Source organism: Saccopteryx bilineata, chromosome 2 (assembly GCF_036850765.1).
Source record: "Saccopteryx bilineata isolate mSacBil1 chromosome 2, mSacBil1_pri_phased_curated, whole genome shotgun sequence".
In the NCBI taxonomy this organism is placed as follows: Eukaryota; Metazoa; Chordata; class Mammalia; order Chiroptera; family Emballonuridae; genus Saccopteryx; species Saccopteryx bilineata.
In genome coordinates, this window is record NC_089491.1 from 120,374,438 (window position 1) to 120,396,034 (window position 21,597).

A 21,597-nucleotide genomic window follows, 5' to 3' on the forward strand; every position below is an offset into this window, starting at 1 on the left:
TAATATTCAATTATTGATACCTCATACAATCTTAAGGAGCACCAAAGAAAGAGGCAGCCAGGAATAAGACTCAGAAATCAAATCATGAGACTTGACTGCTGGAATTGTGTGTAACAAGCTCTGCAGTGTGCTTGCTGATGCTGAGTACCGGATGCTCCACCAGAACCTCTTTTCATTGCTGTCTAAGGTAACTACTGCTATTCTCTTCTGAATGGAACCCCTTTAGTAGTTTTGCTTCTGATGCACAATTTTTGAGCCTAGGTCTCACATGCTCAGCTGCAAGAGAAGAAATAAAACTAAAGCTTGTAGTAGGGAAGGTGGAAATCCATAAAGTTTGGAGAGAGAGGGTTGTCATTCCCAAACAAGGATGTTCTAGTTACTGGACAGCCAAAAGAAACATGATGAATGCTCACTTTGAACCTCATTTTGCCTTAAGCTGCCAGACAGTCTTTCTCTGTGATAGTAGGTAAGTTTTTCTATTTTCTACAAGTTACTTTACATTCTTGCATTCTTCTTAAGTTCTCAACTCCAACATTATACTGGGGGGTGGGGTGACAGATATGAGCAAATGGGGGAATTGTTACTATTGCTTAATAGTAGATAAATTTATAGACAGCTGATTAAATTACACATAGGGCCTTAAAATGAATTATCAACCTCAAATAACCAGTTAAAATCTCAACCAAGAAACTCAAATTTAAACAATTTCTAATTTAAAAGCTGATTTTTATAAAGTACAGGTTCACTAGTTTTTGCTAATGCAAAGCTCATAATTTTACTGTACATCATACAGAAACAGGCATCCTAATTTTCATTTAGATGAATGCGAAAGACCTTTCTTCCCCTACCTACTATTATTATATACAGTCGTCCCTCAACATATCATGGTTCATTTTTTGTGGTTTCACTATATGGTGGATTTTAAAATTGTGTATATCTAATTTTGTATCAGATTTTTCACTATATCATGGGATTTTGCAGTATACAGGTATTTTTATATATTATTTAAACTATTTTTGCGGTAAAATAAGTGTGGGAAAGGTTAATAACAGTGTGGAAAAGGTTTATAAGAGTGTGGGGAGGGATTATAAAGCCTTAAAAATATATAAATAAAATAAATATAAGGTCGCTCCTTCGTGGATTTTTGCCTATTGCAGGTGATTCTGGAACCTAACTCCCACAATAGATGAAGGACCACTGTACTTCCCCGAATCTAACATATGCCAGTGTTTTTGTTCGTTTGTTTTGTTTTTAATGCTTTTTAGTGGGTTTGTTAACAGTGCCTAAGGACCTTGGCATAACAGTGATCTTTTTTTTTTTTTTTTTTTTTTTTTTTTGTATTTTTCTGAAGCTAGAAACCGGGAGAGACAGACTGACTCCCGCATGCGCCCAACCGGGATTCACCCGGCACGCCCACCAGGGGGCAACGCTCTGCCTCTCCGGGGCTTGGCTCTGCCGCGACCAGAGCCACTCTAGCACCTGGGGTAGAGGCTAAGGAGCCATCCCCAGCGCCCAGGCCATTTTTGCTCCAATGGAGCCTGGGCTGCGGGAGGGGAAGAGAGAGACAGAGAGGAAGGAGAGGGGGAGGGGTGGAGAAGCAGATGGGCGCTTCTCCTGTGTGCCCTGGCCGGGAATCGAACCCGGGACTTCTGCACGCCAGGCCGACGCTCTACCACTGAGCCAACGGGCCAGGGCCAACAGTGATCTTTAAGTGTTACTAAGTTAGGTCCTCCATTCATTGTTTTAAGACATTATTCCTAAGACACAGAATTCATTAAGACAGTAAGATAGTTGCATTATTCAAACCACTAAAGGCTTATTTTTATTTTTTGAGCTGGAGGAAAAGAAAGTCCTGGCTATGAAGTGTTATATCATTATCAACTCAGAAACCAAGAGGAAATGAAGACGCTTAGCTTCCATGAGTATATTAATTACTGTGCTGGGTATTCAAAAAACATTCTTAACCACCAAGAATTTTATGAGTGCATGAGTATATTATAAAATAGGAGTAGTTGACACTGTCTTTAACTGGGATGCCAATATTTAGAAATTTTTAAAAAACACAGGAAAAAAGATGGAGGTGTAAAGTTCTTAACTTTCCAGAAAACAAAATATCTTTACAAATAAACAAGAACATAATATGCCCTGAATCTAGTTGTTTTTATATAGTAATGCATACTCTTGTACCTTCTCTAAGACCTTGACATACCCAATCTGAAATATATCTTTCAAACAGTGACTTATGTACGCTTTATATTCACAATGAAATAAATTCCTGGGGTTAAGGCACTCGTTCAGCTCTTCCTTTGAGTTACTTGATACCACAATGCCATGTGTAAAATAAGTGAATGAACATTTGTTTATTAATAGTGGTTTCATTTAGTATCAAAAGTAGGCAAAATGGCTTACCATGTAGTAGATAATTCCAGGTAAAATGGTATATACCAATTTTTAATCAAATACAGCAGATTTTTTTTCCTATTTCACTTACCATAATAAGACTGTACAGGCAGTCCCCTGGATATGAACAAGATAGGTTCTATAGGTTTGTTCTTAAGTCGAATTTGTATGTAAGTTGGAACAGGTATATTTACCTATTAAATGCAACTTAGATGTTTGTCTTAACATAGTATTTATTTTTACCTTTCTGTGTGTAAAAACACTGTTGGTCAAATAAGTTTGTAAAATATGATTTTTCATGTTTGCTCACTTATAGTTTGCATTGGGGGCTGGGCAGCACCAGGTATATGTGGTCTGTGAAATTGCAAATTACCTTCCTGCTTGGGAAGGGCCATTGTTTTGCTAATGTTTGTTGGAGGAGAGGTTTTCATGCCAGAAAGTTTTGAAAAGAGAGAAAGAAGAGTGCTGAGAAAGAAGCCATGTTTGCAGAGTGAGTTAGAATGCAGAGTGCTGAGGAAGAAGCCAGTTTGTGCAGAGAGAGAGGTGTGCAGATGGAGATCCAGAGGTGAGGGGCTTTGCGAGCTCCTCTGAGACTAGTGAGGCCTTTGATTCCAGGAGAAACTGGAGAAGATTCTCCTGGTTGTGGAACCTGAGAATGTGTCAGGACTTTGGGTGCAGTGAATGAATGAAAATGGAAGTGTTTTCCCTGTGTGTTTGCTCGTGGGCCATTGCGAGACTTTATTTTTTCTGTTTTGTTTTTTGTTTTGTCAGGCTTTTTTTTTGTATTTTTCCAAAGTGAGAAGTGGGGGAGAGTTATACAGACAGACTCCTGCATGCACCCAACTGGAATCCACCCGGCATGTCCACCAGGAGGCAATGCTCGGCCCCTCTGGGGCATTGCTCCGCTGCAATTGGAGCCATTCTAGCGCCTGAGGCATAGGCCACGGAGCCATCCTCAGCACCGGGGCCAACTTTGCTCCAATGGAACCATGCGGGAGGGGAAGAGAGAGATAGAAAGGAAGGAGAGGGGAGGGGTGGAGAAGCAGATGGGCGCTTCTCCTGTGTGCCCTGGCCGGGAATTGAACATGGGACTTCCACATGCTGGGCCGACGCTCTACCACTGAGCCAACCGGTCAGAGCCGGTGCGAGACTTTAATTAAGGAATGGGCCACCATTTTTTGGCTCCACTGTTTCTTTACTGTCTGCTTGAATCCAAGAAGAACCTGCATGTGATTGGCTACGATGGCGGTGGCCCCTGGTCTTACAAACACTTAAACATTTTTAGGTACAGGGGGTCCTTGGGTTACTCGATATACCTGTACCATGTTTTGAGTTTATGATGTTCACTCCCATAAGAACTTAAAAAAATTGAGAAGTGAGTGTTTTGGCTTACATCATTAACATTGTACTTACGGATTACGTTTTGTTGTGCATGGTGGAAGAATACCTGGTAACACCATATGAATGAGGGAGTTGGCATCCTCCAGGACGCTTACCTACGCCATTTTGGACTGTTAAAAGCACAAGTGTTAAAAAAAAAAAAAGCACAAGTGTTCCCTTTGTGTTAGGCTAGGGTATGTTTCGACGTTCACCAAAATTCGGGTTATGTCGCTGTCATAGGAACAGAACTGTGTCATAACCCGAGGACCCCCCTGTACAATCTTAAACCATCTTGGATGATGCAGAAGATGATGAACTTGCCGGAGAGGATGGGACTGGTGGTAGAGAGTCAGAGTTTGATTCTGCTGCTGGAGTCAGTTTCTTGTAGTAGACATCAAGGGAGGTTTGTACAGAGCTTTTCTTTTTCTCATCATAATGGCCCTGTAGCATCTCAGGCCTTCGGTAACTGAATGGTAAACTTTGGTGAACTTTCTGTGCCAGGATCTTGGTCCTTTTAACTTTACTGTTCCTGTCTCAATGAGACAAAAAGCAGCAACGTTATAACGCCTTTTGTTGAAAACTTCAATTCTGGAATTTCTAGGTCCCTCTTTCCTTCCCTAAATGCTATATCATTTGCTGCTTTAGTGCCATGATGTCTTCATTGATTAGTTCTTCGTGTGGGAGTAACTCTGTGATATCATTTTCAGTGTTGTTCAACTGCAGTTGATAACCAGTACTAGCCCTTATGGTGCTCCGTTCATAAATATGAGTTGTACTTAAATTGTTTGTAACTTGGGGATTTACTATATACTTCTTTAATTTCAGGCCCAAAAGAAAAAAGGAGGGGGGCGCTATCTTTCTATATACCATTGAGATTAAGAAAACAAGCTCTGAGGGCAGGCTGAATAGAGCCCAGTAAGCCTGGATTTCCATCTTGGCTCTGCCATTTGCTAGCTTTGGTTGTATTCTTAAGTGATCACTCTTCCTCACTTGTAAAATGGGTATGAGGATTAAATGAGTTAATGATACATGTAAAGTCTGCATTGGCACTGTTAGTTTTTATTGTTACTTGAGCTTCTGTTGATTTTCTGCATATCTGGCAATAGTGCTTGATAATTGCATAGAGTCCCTGACAGGAATTTATGAAGTAGTGGGGGGGGGGGGGGGAGACAGACTACAAGATAGCCGATGTGTTTAGTGGGGCAGAAGAATTGGGGGATGGTAATCAAGGAAATTAAGGAATTCGGTTTATTTTATTTATTTTAATAATTGGTTGGGTTTTTTTTTATTTTTAATTATTTTTATTTATTTATTCATTTTAGAGGAGAGAGAGAGAGAGAAGGGGGGAGGAGCAGGAAGCTTCAACTCCCATATGTGCCTTGACCGGGCAACCCCAGGGTTTTGAACCAGCAACCTCAGCATTTCCAGATCGAGGCTTTATCCACTGCGCCACCACAGGTCAGGCGGTTTTTTTTTATTTTTATTTTTTACAGAGACAGAGAGTCAGAGAGAGGGATAGCTAAGGACAGACACAGGAATGAAGAGAGATGAGAAGCATCAATCATCAGTTTTTCGTTGCGACATCTTCGTTCATTGATTGCTTTCTCATATGTGCCTTGACCACGGGCCTTCAGCAGACCAAGTAACCCCTTTCTCGAGTCAGCAACCTTGAGTCCAAGCTGGTGAGCTTTTGCTCAAACCAGATGAGCCCGCGCTCAAGCTGGCGACCTCGGGATCTCGAACCTGGGTCCTCTGCATCCCAGTCCGACGCTCTATCCACTGCACCACTACCTGGTCAGGCAAGGAATTCAGTTTTAACAGTTTTCCTTGTTAAAGGCACAGTTTGTTGGTAGGATTATCAGATTTTTGTTTATTGTTGGTGATTGTATTAGCCTTAAATGCCATCCTTGGGGTGGAAGTTAATCAACTACCACAGCAGGTGTAGTAATCCTTCTCATCAGCTCTGTGTGGTAGCTAAGCATGCATGCATTTATTCATTGAACAAGCATTTATTTAGCACTTACCACCACATGCTGCTAGCTGGAGGTTCCATCTTTAAGTAATTGAGAGTCTGAGAAGTAAACCAACAAGTTCTGTGCTAGTTACAGTAAGAAAAGTGGTGGTAATGCACAGTAAATTGGAAGTACAGGGGTGGCACTTTCAAACTAGTTCAGATCTGAGAAACAGCTTGGTTAGATACTCTCAGTCTTTCACCAGTCCCTCTCTGGCTTCCAAGTCTTTGTTCGTTTTACTGAACTTCACAGGAGCATTGATCTGGTCTTGGGTGAGGGACATTAGAGCGTAGATATTTCTAGCCCAGGTCGTTTTACCCCATCTCTTGGAATATGATGTTCTTTCCTATTACTTATCCATGCAACTGGGAATAAAGCATTTCAACAAAGAGATACCTTGGTCTAAAATCTAAGATTTAATCCTTGGTGTACTCAGAGACTTTGATAAAGGTTTGTCCCATTTTCCTTCTCTGAATCTTTCTGCCATGTAAGAAGTCATGAGGTTTAAGTGTATGGGTGGGAGAAAAAAGAAAAAGGAAGGTATACCTTGAGAATTATTATTCTCATCTGACTTTAGGATAAGCAGTTTTTTTAAAAGTTAGTGAATTAAGGTAAAATAGCTTTTATGGGCACCAGTTTTTTCATTTGCAAAGGAAATGAGGTTGAAATAAGTAGATGATGTTTTATGTCCACTAGGGGGTAGTGTGGGCTGTAAAAAATAAAATTATTCCTCAACAATTAACATACATTTAACATTATCATGCATTTTGCCTTGTTTTAATTAATTTTTGTCCATGCAGTTTTTTTGAAATCGCTACAAGTCATTTTCAAATAGTCTTGTAATTATCAAAAACATTTATGCACATCCTTGTTACAGTGATTCAGACGTTCTGGTGTTATTTTTTGAGTGGAAAATAGTGACAAAGTTTCTCTACCAAATTTTTCTCACTATATTAAATAAGTAAAATTATTCATAATGATCTGTAAGTAACATTATAACAGGGTAGTTTTGTGTTTTAACTGCCCTATATGATAGCAACTAGTCCCATGTGGCTGTTGAGCAGTTGAAATGTGGCTAGTTCAAATTGATGTGCTGTAAGTATAAAGTACACACTGGGTTTTGAAGAATTAGTATGGAAAAGGATTGTGAAATGTATCACTAATTTTTATATTGATTACATGTTGAAATGATACTGTTTTGAATTACCTTTTTAATTTCAATGTGACTACTAGAATATTTAAAATAACATGTGGCTTACGTATTTTTGTTGGGCAGGGCTGCTATAGAGGAAAACATTCATCAACCATTTTTATCATGGTGTATCTTTAGCTGGTCTTACGATTTGTTAAGTAAGTAGCATAGTTAGTAAATTGTGTGCCACTTTGGTTGTGTTACTACTCCCAACTAGACTACATACAGTCAGTTCTATAATGAGACATATGTGTTCATAAAATTCACCGTGTTAAGCAAAATTGTGCAATAAAAATCCACACGGGTAAAATGTCAGGGACATGACCCTCAAAATCATTGTTGGTAACATTTTTTAAATGCCCACTCATGTATGCAGGGTGACCTAGATGCCCTCAAGTAGTTTACAGTTGAGTGCATAATAAAAGATTGACTTTTGCTTTATTTGTAACCCCCCTCAAAGGAGCCCCTGTTTGTTAATATTTTAGAATCACTTAAAATTGGTAGTGATAAGTTGGAGTAGAAAGAGTAGGCATTAAGACATCTCTTAATTTTATAAGACATTTTTGTGATAACATGGGCGAGATGAAATAAAAGATCTACAGTTGGCATTATTAATCAGACATTGCAATTTTGTTTCCAATAATACTCTAAATGGAGAAGAATGTAATTGCTATACAGGTGATCTGGTCTTGGGTGAGGGACATTAGAGCATAGATATTTCTAGCCCAGGTCGTTTTACCCCAGGTGATGTGTATGTGTTGGGTATATATAGACAGTGACAAATTGGACCAGCTTTTCTTTTATGTTTTTGGACCAGCTTTTCTTAACATAAATTACCACTCTTTTTCTAAGACTACTGTTTAGTTTATTATCTAAAATTTTATTGTACATAATTCAATTACTGCCTTACAATATTTATACATTTTGACCTTACATTGCTTCATAACTCATACAAAAATTGTTTTTAATATATAAACAAAGTGGCCCTGGCTGGTTGGCTCAGTGGTAGAGCGTCAGCCTGGCGTGCAGAAGTCCCAGGTTCGATTCCTGGCCAGGGCACACAGGAGAAGCGCCCATCTGCTTCTCAACCCCTCCCCCTCTCCTTCCTCTCTGTCTCTCTCTTCCCCTCCCGCAGCCCAGGCTCCATTGGAGCAAGGATGGCCCAGGCGCTGCCGCTGCCGGGGATGGATCCTCCCTGGCCTCTGCCCCAGGCGCTAGAGTGGCTCTGGTCGCGACAGAGCGACGCCCGGGAGGGGCAGAGCATCGCCCCCTGGTGGGCAGAGCTTCGCCCCCTGGTGGGCGTGCCAGGTGGATCCCGGTCGGGCTCATGCCGGAGTCTGCCCAACAACAACAACAACAAAAATATATATATATAAACAAAGTTATTTCTCATAGTTCTGGAGACTGGAAGTCTGAAATCATGGTACTACCTTGATTAAATGAGGGCCCTCTTCTGGGTAATGGATTTTTCATTGTATCCTCATGTGACATAAAGGGCCACAAATAGTTAATGAACTTAAAAATGGGAAAGTCCCAGTTAATGCAGTTTAACTGACAGAGTGCCAGGTGTTAAAGTTTACTGTGGTATAATTTTGGAATTTGCTCTTTGGGGATCAATTTGATGTTTAAAGTATTTGCAGCATGAACTGCTGTTATACACATTCTGCAAGATGAGTGTTTCCTTGACACTTAATCTTTTTGCCTCTTTTTTTCCCCCCCCAGAGACAGAGAATCAGAGAGAGAGAGATAGACAGGGACAGACAGACAGGAACGGAGAGATGAGAAGCACCAATTATTAGTTTTTCATTGCGCGTTGCAACACCTTAGTTCATTGATTGCTTTCTCATATGTGCCTTGACCGCGGGCCTTCAGCAGACCAAGTAACCCCTTGCTTGAGCCAGCGACCTTGGGTCCAAGCTGGTGAGCTTTTGCTCAAACCAGATGAGCCCGTGCTCAAGCTGGCAACCTCGGGGTCTGGAACCTGGGTCCTCAGCATCCCAGTCTGATGCTCTATCCACTGCACCACCGCTGGTCAGGCATCTTGTTGTCTCTTATATTCATACTCTATTCCTTTTCTACTTCTCAGTAACTAATTTCCTTAACATAGTCTATAGTGCTTTCTGTTCTGCATGGCTTACATTCTACCTGTGATCAGTCCTAGGATAGATAGCTTTTTTTTTCTTTTTAATTGAATTTGTTGGGGTGACACTGGTTAACAAAACAAGATTACTTTTAAATAAATAGAATGACAAAATGCAGCTAAAAGTTATCTCTGTTTTTATTTAAAAAAAAAAAACTTATTTAATAAATCTGGAAATTTGTATTGTGCTTTTGTTCCTAGCCTGCATTCTCTTTTAGTTGGTTGTTTATGACTAAGGCCTTCTTATGTGATCCATGTAAGTCTTTTTGCAATGTTCTCATTTGACCTTGATAGCATCTCTGCATGGGAGTAATGGTAACTACATAGATGAGGAAGCTGAGGCTCAGCAATGAAAATTACTTGCTCAAAAATATAGTTAAGTAAGTGCAATAGGAATTTGAACTTGTTCTGTCTAGACGTGAAGAAACCACACTATACTTCACTGTCTTTCTACCAAAGAGTAGTGTAAAACTAGAAGGAGTTTTACAGTTAATCCTGTGTGAATAGTAAGTAGCAGGAAGGATTTTATTTACTACCTAGTTTTTGCCTTTTTTTGTTTGTTTGTTTTTAGGGAAAAAAAGTATTGACACCAGCTTCTGTGGATGAGACTTGTCCATTTGGTTTGGATTTTACTCTTTCTTCCTTCTGTAATTTATGCTTTGGGTTTGTTTGGGAAGTCAGTGCCTTGTAGTTAAGTAATTATGCACCTCCTCATTGTATCAAAATCCGTTAGAACTTGAGAGCATATCAAACTACTTCAAAAAGTCTTCCACACCTAAAAACTTATTCTAGAATGTGTTCCAGTGAGATCATATAATCTGATTAGTCTTCATGATATGTTTAGTATGTACATTTTTTAGAGAGACTATCTGATTTTGAGGGTGAACTGAAGATGAGGAAATGAATGCTGTGTCTGTCTCTGACAGTGTGCTGAGAGTGATTTGGAAGCTATTTTGGGATATGATCTTGGAGGCCCTTCTGGCATCTTTTTATAGCTTTGAATAGAGCTGCTACTATTTTGTATAATCAGGGAGTGGTGTTTCAGAGCTCTTGGACCTCAGCTTTATCTTTTTTCCAGTCTTACTCTTTATGGCTTTCTAAAAATATAGAGACCTGGGGCAAAACAAAAGGAGGGTAGAAGTGAGGAGAGGTTAGAATTCAAGGAATTTTAGTATCCATATTTTTTGTCATTCCTTTACTCCTGCTGCTCATCCTTACGGTCTTGACTTCTTTCCCTAAAAATGAAGGCTGGTCGCTGTTCTAGTTAAATATTGGAGGACTTCCCAAGATGGGAGAGGCTTCATTATTGCCTCGTGAGATTTTTAATGCTCTAAAAATGTTTTACTTTGATCCTAAAAAAATTTTGCAGAAAGTATGTAGTTTACAGCATTTTAGTTTTTCATTTGCCCTTGCATTGCCACAATCAACACAAAAAAAATCTAGTCTTGAAGTACTAAAGGCATTACTTTAAATAGTTATGTGTTTAACACATTTTGAGGAAGGAGTTGATTTTGTGTGTCATCTTATGACTATTTCAGTATGTGACTGCTGACAGAGAAATCTTTTTTTAGTATATGCACTGTAGGCTGTAGAATGAAATGGTGTAAGGTTTGTATATTTTTAAGGGAACGCCATGTAAATACATAGTATTCTCATTCATTGCTCTTCATACCTGAAAGCTTACTTATATCAGTGTTCTAAACGTTTTTGACTACACATTGCCTGTTGAAAATGTATTACTAATATATACAGTATACACTTTTTAAAATTTATTTATTTATTTTTAAGTGAGAGGAGGGGAGATAGACAGATTCCCACACGCATCATGGCAGGGATCCACCTGGCAATCCCTGTCGTGGCCAGTGCTTGAATCAACCGAGTTATTTTTAGTGCCTGAGGCTGACATGCTGGTACCAGTGGAGCTATTATTTTCAGCACCCAGGGCTGATGCGCAAACCAATGGAGCCACTGGCTGTGGGAGCAGAAGAGGGAGAGAAGGGGGAGAAGAAAGGGGAGAGAAGCAGATGGTTGCTTTTCTTGTGTGCCCTGACCAGGAATCGCACCCGGAACGTTCATCTGTTGGGCCAGGGCCTACATGTGTTATGTTTAGTTAGTATATTGAATATTAACACTTATTTTTATTTATTTTCTTTATTATTTTTTCTTATCAGGTGAGAGGGAGGGAGGCAGAGAGACAGACTACTGATGCACCCCAACCAGGATCCAGCCATCATCCCCCATCTGGGGCTGATGTTCTTCTGCCCATCTGGGGCCGCTGCTCTGTTGCTTGCAACCTAGCTATTTTAGTGCCTGAGGCATGGTTACAGGGCCATCCTCAGCGCTTCAGGTCAACTTGCTCATTCAAGCCATGGCTGTGGGAGGGGAAGAGAGAGAGAGAAGGAGGAGAGAGAGAGGGGTGTAAAGCAGATGGCTACTTCTCCTGTGTGCTCTGACCAGGAATCGAATCCAGGACTTCCACATGTCGGGTCAATGCTCTACCGCTGAGCCAAGTGGCCAGGGCCAATTAACACTTTTCTAGGTAGAAATAAATTACAAAAAGAAGTTAGATTATTTCTTTCCACACCTGAGATGATGATCCTTTTGTTTTCTCCCTGCAAAGTGCACATTCTGCTTTGAATAACACTGTTTTAATGTTCAAGATGAAACTCTTAAGTTTATTCCTCATTCTTTGTAATATCAAGTAGATTCATAATTCAACAAGTATTTTTTGAACATCTATGGTGCCAGGCACTCTTTCAAAGAGTATCTCCTTTCCTTTAGTGGCACTTCCATTCTGATCTAAGTGATATTTGTAACATGTTAGTAGTGTTGGGGAGATAAAGTTGGGGAGCAAGGATAGGGAGGGTGTGGAATAGGGTAGTTTGGGGCTTGCAGTTTTAAATATGGAGGCTTCACTTAAACACACACACAGAGGAACAAAGATCTTAGGAGCTGAGGAGTGAGTGAGTCTAGAAGGTTGAAGAACAGAGAAGCTAGTCTGGCTGGAACAAAGCTGGTGGGGTGGGCTTGGGGGAGGGTGAGGAAAGCATAGCTAAAGATGAGTAAGAGATGAGTAGAGTGAAAGGATTCTGTAAAGCTATGGGGGGCATTATAAGGACTTTGATTTTAAAAATCAGTGGAATACAGACTTGGGAGGGAGAGGGGAGCAAGATCAGAAGCAGTGAACAAGTTAGGAGACTACTGCAGTATGCCTGATGAGAGCTTGTAGTGGCTTGAATCTGATGTGTAGCAGTGGAGTAGTAAGCAGCAGTCCAATCATGAGGAGATTTCAAAGTTCAAGCTATCAATTTGCTGATCAGATTACATGTGCGGGGTATGAAAGAAAAGATGGTCAGTGGAAGGATGGATTTATGGAAGGCTTTTGGGGTAGGAACAGGTTGAGGGTGGAGTCATGCTAAGTTTCAAGTGTTTATTAGACATTCAAGAGGAGCTGTCAAGCAGGTGATTATGGATAAAAGAAGAGGCATGAATAGGGAGAAATCTGTACTGGATATGATTTTGGAGAGACTTCAGCATGTACAGAATGCATTTAGTATTTAGAATGCATTTAGTATTAAAATTTATTGTGCTAGGTGAGATCACTATGGAAATGTACAGAGAAGAGGCCCTAGGACAGAGTCCTGGCACACTTCAGCATTTGGGTGTTGGGGAGATTAGGGAAGAACCAGCTAGGGGGTTGCTGCCAGACAGATAGGAAGAGAGCCTGGAAACTGTGGCTATAAGAGGCTGGGTGAAACCTTGCAAGGAGGGCAGACCAGTTGGGTAAGGTGTTGCACTTAGTAAGGTGAAGTAAGATGAAGATTAAACATTGGCCATTTCATTTAACCATGGTGACTTCAACAAGCACTTAGTGGCTAAGCCTGATTGGAAAACTGTGTTCAAGATAAGAGGGGAGGAGTTTGGAGACTAGCAAATACAGATAACTTACAAAGAGGACAATGCCATGGGGCCATAGTCTTGGGTTAGGTCAAGGTCAGTTTCTCTTATTGGGAGAAATTCCAGCAAGTTTGTACAGTTTAGGTAAAGAGCCACTAAAAATAGAAAAACTGATGATTCAGGAGAGGAAAGAGATGGATGATAGAGAAATGTCCTTTAGTAAGTGAGGAGTTCAAGTTTTAGTGCTCAAGAGGAGAGGTTGGCCTTAGCCCAGAGTGACAGTTATTTCATCCAGAGTGACAGGAGGAAAGGCAGAGCACAGGTGTGGGTAGGTGTGCAAATACTGCAGTGGGAGTTTCAGGCAGGTTTGGTTTTCTCATGGAATATTGAAAGCAGAGTCATCAGCCAAAACTGAGGATGAAGATGGAGATGTTGGCGGTTTGAAGAAAGGAGGAAGAATGTTACAGTTTTTAGGAGAGTGGGAGAAGGATGGAAAAGAGACCTAATATGATAGTTGGAGATTGGTAGGGGTCCCTTTAAGTTTCATCATCGATCTTAGAGACTTAATTGGCATGGTTGTGTATATTTCTCTAGACCTGATAAGGAGGGGAGGTATTCAATGGCTTTAAAACTAATTTTTAAACTGCTTATTAGTTTTGGTAGTTTTAAACAGGGCAAGTTGCCTTAGCTATGTGATAATCCCACTGTTATTTTCTCTCCCCTACACTTAGTATAAAATCAGTTTCACTAGCCTAATTTATCATCAACGTATTTGTAGGCAGTGTTGCTGGAATGTATGTCCTCAGTATTTACTTGCATTACATTCAACTGACTGGTTATTTAAATTGACTTTTTCTTGAATTTGTGTTTTATAAGCTATATAAAAACCCCACCAGGATAGTGGAGAGATTCAATTATGTTCAGTTTTAAGAGATGAACTTCTAATTTTTATTTTGGTGTTTAGCTGTAAATGACATTTTTGTTTCACAAATGTGTTAACATTTTTGTTTTGTAGGAAACCCAGCGTTTGCTGGCAGAACCAGTTCCCGGCATTAAAGCAGAACCAGATGAGAGCAACGCCCGTTATTTTCATGTGGTCATTGCTGGCCCCCAGGATTCCCCCTTTGAGGGAGGGACTTTTAAACTTGAACTATTCCTTCCAGAAGAATACCCGATGGCAGCACCTAAAGTACGTTTCATGACCAAAATTTATCATCCTAATGTAGACAAGTTGGGAAGAATATGTTTAGATATTTTGAAAGGTAAGTGTACCTTTATCATTATATGCTGTTAAGATTTCTTCATTTTCTCTTAAGCATTGTATATTAAGAATCTGTAGTCATAATCTTGCCTTATCTAAAGACTATAGAGGTCTGTGGGAAGGAAATGCAGCAGTTCTGGCTGTTTTTTAATGCTTGATCATTCTGGGCCTGTTGCCTTCATAGATAAGTGGTCCCCAGCACTGCAGATCCGCACGGTTCTGCTATCGATCCAGGCTTTGTTAAGTGCTCCCAATCCAGATGACCCGTTAGCAAATGACGTAGCCGAGCAGTGGAAGACCAACGAAGCCCAGGCCATAGAAACAGGTATTTGATACTCCTTCTCTTTCATACTACTTCCGCTTTTAAAAACACATTTGTGCTACCTTTTAAACAACATTTTTAGTGTCTTAATAAGAAAAAAATATATATCAAAAGGAACAAATCAGATCTGCTTATAATATGTAAATAAATATTTTAACAAAAGATCTTTGCACTCCATCTTATGATCTACTATGTGACCCCATCTTTTTTTTTTTTTTTTTGTATTTTTCCGAAGCTGAAAACGGGGAGAGACAGTCAGACAGACTCCCGCATGCGCCCAACCAGGATCCACCCGGCACACCCACCAGGGGCGATGCTCTGCCCACGAGGGGGCGATAATCTGCCCCTCCGGGGCATTGCTCTGCTGTGACCAGAGCCACTCTAGCGCCTGGGGCAGAGGCCAAGGAGCCATCCCCAGCGCCCAGGCCATCTTTGCTCCAATGGAGCCTTGGCTGCGGGAGGGGAAGAGAGAGACAGAGAGGAAGGAAGGGGTGGGGGTGGAGAAGCAAATGGGCGCTTCTCCTATGTGCCCTGGCCGGGAATCGAACCTGGGTCCCCCACACGCCAGGCCGACGCTCTACCGCTGAGCCAACCTGCCAGGGCCGTGACCCCATCTTTAAAGACAATATATAATTAGAAGATCTTGGACTCTTGCATAACCACACCCAATTTAACAAATAGTGAGTGTCTCACATTCATCTAGCAAATAAGTAAAGAGAATGGAAAACTTTTGAACTTGTTTTGCAATTCATTTAGTTAAATTACGTTAGTTTATATAACTAGGGAGTTTGAAATCAATAAACTGCTTTTTCAGATCATAACAAAATTAGTGGGGGGCACTATATATCTAAAGATGGAGGCAACAAAAGGAGACAACTCTTTTCATCCTGTTGAATTTTATAGAACTTTTGGTAATTAGACATATAGACAGTCTTTCTGCTCTGATCCAGATGATAGAAAATGGCATGAATTTAAGAGATTACAGCAGGACATTTCCACAATTAACTTCATCGTGTTTGCCTACATTTTATAGAGCTTGGAAAGTAACATAATGAACTAAGTAAAATAATAATTGCATGTTTGTTTTTGTCTGCAGCTAGAGCATGGACTAGGCTATATGCCATGAATAATATTTAAATCGATCTGATCAAGTGTGCATCACTTCTCCTGTTCTGCCAAGACTTCTTCTTTTTTTGTTTGCATTTAATGGACACAGTCTTAGAAACATTACAGAATAAAAGCCCAGACATCTTCAGTCCTTTGGTGATTAAATGCACATTAGCAAATCTGTGTCTTGTCCTGATTCACTGTAATAAAGCATGAGCAGAGGCTAGAAGTATCATCTGGATTGTTGTGAAACGTTCAAAAGCAGTGTGGCCCCTCTCTGCTTTTATTCATTGCTCCCATCATGGTTTAAGTATAAAGCACTGTGAATGAAGGTAGTTGTCAGGGTTAGCTGCAGGGGTGTGGGTGTTTCTCTTTTTTTTTTTTTTTTTTTTTGAGGGGGGTGGTAGTTTTATTTTAATTGTATGGGCTCCTTTCCCCCTTTTTATGGTGATCTAATTGCATTGGTTAAAAGCAGCTAACCAATTCTTTAGAATATGCTCTCTAGCCAAGTCTAACTTTATTTAGACACTGTAGATGACAAGCTTGATTGTTTGAACCAAAATGGGAACATTAAACAAACATCACGGCCCTCACTAATAACATTGTGACTTTGCTGTCAAATGTAGTATCCTCCCTTCAAGAAAAAGCTTGTGACCATTTTGTACGGCTTGTCTGGAAAGTTCTGTAAATCTTATGTTTTAGTAAAATATTTTTTGTTATTCTACTTTGCCTTTGTACAGTTTATTTTACTGTGTTTATTTCATTTTCCCAATGTGACAATCGTATTTAAAAATTAAAACTTATGAAACATTCTGTTTTAGTCTTGACCATCTGACAAGTTGAATAGCAAGAGTTGGATTATGCCAGTTTTTCTCTTCACTGATCCAAATTTGTGTTAAGGTATCATTGAATAGAGTATTTTTAAGCTGGCCCTGAGCATGTGTAAAGCATCCATACCTAACATTTTTTTTACTTCCTAGAAATTTGAAATAAATGTGTTTGTGTTGTCTGGTTAGCTAGACAATTGTTGGTGTCTTGCCACAATGTTTGAAAATTACTGTACATGAGAGTCCCAGCAGAGCAGCTGTGTGAGGACTTTGCATAGGACTTTCAGATGTGCCACATTTGTGACAGGCATCTGGGTTATGACCCTTCTCTTAGTTCTTGTCTGAAAACTTCACATGACCACTGATGTGTTAACTTCAGTATGATAACCATTTGGGGTTTGCTGGGGACTTCGAGGAAATCCCAAGCTACCAGTTTGCAGAAGTGTCATCAAAAAGGCTTCTTCATTTGAGAGCATCAAATCCTCAATTTACTTATTTTCATCCCTCCAGTACTTGCTATGGGAGCTCCATTTATGAGAGTAAATTTTTTCTGCATTAACAGAGTTTTTCCCCCATAAAGCTGGTTTTCCCCACCCCTCTCCATATCTAATTCCTGATTGTTGTTATTTTTCAGTCATCAATGTAGACAGTCCTAAGTATGTATATGTTAATCTACGGGTTGGAGTCCTTGTCTCTTGCATTTTTAAGGTAATAAATATTATAGCCCATCTGAGTTTCCCCCATTCTTAATCTCATAATTTTTGGAGTTTCTTCAGAATGTGGTGTATTTTATTGTGCTCCTATGTAAGATGAATTATCTATTAAAATTATGTTTTCAACATACAAAAGTTTTTGATGAGTGGTAACTGGTATCCTACCAAATAAATGCATTACTTGCAAAACAAATACACATTTAATTCAGAATAAAATTGTTCATGACCCGAGTATTATAACTTAAAAGACTATTAAAGCAGTTATTTATAACAATTCTTCGGCTGTTTAGAGAAAATCTTGCAACTAAGGAAACCAGCCCAGTCTGGGGCCAAAAGGAATGATCAGCTTTATTTATCACTGGTGCCACTGCTCATGGTGATAGTCTCCTGTAGCGATGGTTATAACATTACACACTTAAATCTGTTGCACTATAAAAATCTGTCTAAAATGGGACTGATGTCTTAGTTTGTGAGAGAAGTACTGAGACGGAATAATTTAGTTTTCATTTCAAGTACATTAATTCCTAATTTGATGGTATCATGTTTTTTCCTGTGTAATTTTGAGTTCGAATTGTTTGGTGAAATCTGCTTTTTTGAGCACTGGGTTGAAACGAGCCAGTGTGACCACTGAGCTTTTGCAGGATTTGAGAGTCTCTGACGGTGGCCAAAGTAGAGTTCACAGCTATGTCTGGCTTCTGGGCCTATTTTTCTTGGCCCGTACAATGTGGTTGGTTAACGTTATTAAAGATTGAGAGATTTACATGAAAATCCAGAATTTTGGAAACGAGCTGAATATCTGGCAACAGAGGAAAGAAATGGCCCACCTTTGTTCATGGCACCTGCTGGGAGCTCCCTAACAAGGGCTTGTCCTTTTACCCAGTGACTCTCTGATTGGCTTGAGTTTCCCCAACCCTCCAACCCACCTGCTCCTTTATGTAGTTCTGTTCCCTTGTAAGACTTTGACTTTGTAACTTCTAAGCTTAAGGAAACAGTTAATTTATTTGACAAATAAAAGTGTTTAAAATGTGCTCAGGACTGTACTACTTGTTGGGGTGATAGGTAAATGAGAATGGCATGGAGCTTGCTTTCCCTCACAATTTCCTAATCTAGTGAGGGAGGAGGACATGGAGAACAGTACTAGCAGCTTGTCCTGGAGAAGGGAAGCACTTGGGAGGGGCTGCTGCTCTGTATTCCAGCTGGATGAACACCTGCAGGCAGGGGGAATCTGGGCGTGCAAAGCCCTGGGGGCAAGGGAAAGAATCTGCGTATGTTGATATAGTGTCTTTTTTTTTTTTTTTTTTAACTGAGAGGCAGGGCTGCAGAGATAGACTGCATGTACCCCAAGCAGGATCCACCAGGATCTACCCAGCAAGCCCCCTACAGGATGATGCCCTGCCCATCTGGGGCTGCTGCTCTGTTGCTTGGCAACCAAGTTTATTTCAGCACCTGAGGCAAGGCCATGAAGCCATCCTCAGTGCTCAACTTGCTCGAACTGAGCCATGGCTGTGGGAGATGGAGAAAGAGGAGGGGAAAGGGTGGAAAAGCAGATGGTCGCTTTTCCTGTATGCCCTGACTGGGAATCGAACCCAGGACATCCACATGCTGGGCCTATGACAGTCCACTCTGCCTGTTCATAAACTTTTCTGAAACCCTGAGATGTTGATATGAGCTCTGTGTTAATTGATTTTTAAATTTTGTTGTAGTCTACTTGGCTATTTGGTTCCACAGTAGTTCCCTCAGAGGCAGCCTGATAAGGTCTTTATCTGAAGTATGTAGAACTTAAACCCTACTCTAGACCAAGAATATACTGGTACTTTAATCCATAAATTCAGAAGCATTTTAAAAATAAGAAATACAGGCATGACCTGTGTGGTGTTGCAGTGGATGAAGCGTCTACCTGGAACGCTGAGGTTGCTGGTTCAAAACCTGAACTTACCCAATCAAGATACAAAGGAGAAGCAAAGACTTGATGCTTCTCACTCCTCACCTCCCTTCCTCTCCACCCTTCTCTTTCTCTCTTCTTTCTCTAAAATAAATACAATCTTTTTAAAAAGATATTTCTTGCCCTGGCCAGATAGCTTAGTTGGTTAGTGCATAGTCCTGAAGCACAGAGGCTGCCAATTCGATCCTCAGTTGGGGCGCATACAGGAACTGATCACTGTTCCTGTCTCCTTTCCTCTCTCTAAAATCAATAAAATAAGCAATAAAAAGATACAGGCCCTAGCAGGGTGGTTCAGTGGATAGAGCATTAGCCTAGAGCACTCAGATGTCGCTAATTTGATCACTGGTTGGCACATGTGAGAAACAGCAAGTACACAACTAAAATGGGATAGCTGAGTGGAACAGAGTTGTATTTCTCCCCCGCCCCCCTTCAAATCGGTGGAAAATTAAAAATAAGAACTACAAATCAGCCTGACCAGGCAGTGGCACAGTGGATAGAGCATCGGACTGGCAGTTGGAGGACCCAGTTTCAAAACTCCGAGGTCGCTGGCTTGAGCATGGGCTCACCAGCTTGAGCCCAAGGTCGCTGGCTTGAGCAAGAGGTTACTCACAATCTGCTGTAGCCCCTGGTCAAGGCACATATGAGAAAGCAATCAATGAATAACTAAGGTGCCACAATGAAGATTGATGCTTCTCATCTCTCTCCCTTTCTGTCCCTATTTATCCCTCTCTCTGTCAAAAAAACCACAAAAGCTACAAATCAATACAAACATGTCAGGTGCTATGGTTTAGCACTGTTTGGGAGGGAGGGTAGAAATTTGGTGTTCTACAAGACATTGTAAACACAATTTTAGCTGAATGGAACCAAATGGTATAGTGGAAATAATAATAGGGATTGGCTTTATGTAAAACCAGTAGCCGCAGCCACCATCACAGCCACCTGGCCCATGCAGGTTCGCATTTGATTCAGACAGACGGTAATGAAACAACATAGCCAAGAACTGGTGGGCTGTTACCTTTAATCCTAGCTTGCACCCGGAGGGCGAGAAATACACACAGTGGGAAAACACTTCCCCTTCCATTCAGGGCTCCCAAAGCCACTGACTCATCTGAGTGTTCTAGAATCAAAGGTTTCTACCTCACCAGCCTTATTCGCCTCTGTACCCCATCTCTTCTGCACAAACTGGCTTATTTCAGGACTCTGCCATCTTGGCTGCTTCTCTGCAATGCTCATTTCAGAAACCAAGAGAGAATGAGCCCCCAGTCTGCCCCATTTTATAGTGTATAGGATTCTTCATGAGAGTGCACCATCCCACATCATGCAACAGTCAAAGATGTGGAGGAAAGCTTAGTGTTGAGAAGATCTTGGTATTAAAAGGGTGGGAAAGGCTTAGTCTTAAAACTAAGCCTTAGGCTATAAGGACTTTGCTGGTTTACAGCCTGTCTCCCACACCCAATGCAAATTATAAGCGAGCAAACATATATATCCTATTTACAAACTTATTTGACTGACACTTTATTTTTCTATTTAATGGCCCAGGAATCTTTTGGTTACTCTATAGCCAAATCAGTTTTTGTTGCCATAGCAAAAAAGTTTAAAAATACAGCTTTATCTAGAAAAGTTGGCCAATAATAATAATTTAAAAATGCCATGTTTATAAAGCAGCAAATTCATCAGTCTGTTTAAGAAAAATGTATTTCATTGAAATAATGTATTTTGGGGCCTCGGGCAACATTTCATTTAGCTATTTAGTTTAAGGAATTTTAACTAAATCACAAAAGCAAAACATGTTGAATGTAGTAACTTAAGAGAAATATAAAGAATAAAAATCTGTAATCCACCATCAGGACTGATACTTCATTATCTTATCTATACCCCTGCATTAATTTCCACTTTATCATTGAGGCTAGAATTTGGGAGGATTGGTTCCAAGAAGTTGGCTTTGCTGTAGGTAGTACAGATTGGGCAAGTTCCTATTGGCTGCAAAATTGGTAGTTGGACTAAAATTTTTCCTGTTAAGTGTAGAACTCAACATGAAGCGTTTGGGTCCTCCCTCCCGCCTCCAGTTTCACCTTTGCCACCATCGTTCAGCTGATCTCATTTCTTAGGGGCCTGTGGCACTTCGGGTGTAGGAAATGTAGACTTAAACTGAATGGAGTCTCTATTGACTTACAGTTCTTTGTTTCTGGTTGTAGAAACGTTTAGTGATTGCCTTGCTTATTGTCTCCAGTTGGCAGAGCAACAATTGAAATCCCATTATCTTGTAAAAGTACATTTTGTGCTCATTAAGGAGTTTTAACACTTTTCCCTCTGCTAATCATTTGTATCTGGGACAATACAGATGTTTAGAAATTAAAAGATTGGTAACATCATGTTCCTACCAGGTAGACCAAGTAATGTATTT

General features: G+C 40.4%; 1 protein-coding gene across 1 annotated transcript in view; it reads left to right on the top strand.

Moving 5' to 3' along the window:
• Positions 1 to 18,279, top strand: part of UBE2N (ubiquitin conjugating enzyme E2 N) — a 49,970-nt gene extending 31,691 nt beyond the window's left edge. The window contains exons 2-4 of the mRNA XM_066257757.1: positions 14,037 to 14,283; positions 14,467 to 14,607; positions 15,701 to 18,279. Coding sequence (XP_066113854.1) covers positions 14,037 to 14,283; positions 14,467 to 14,607; positions 15,701 to 15,741 — 429 coding nt within the window. The 3' untranslated portion in view covers positions 15,742 to 18,279. The remainder of the gene's footprint in view (positions 1 to 14,036; positions 14,284 to 14,466; positions 14,608 to 15,700) is intronic.
• Positions 18,280 to 21,597: the final 3,318 nt, after the last annotated feature.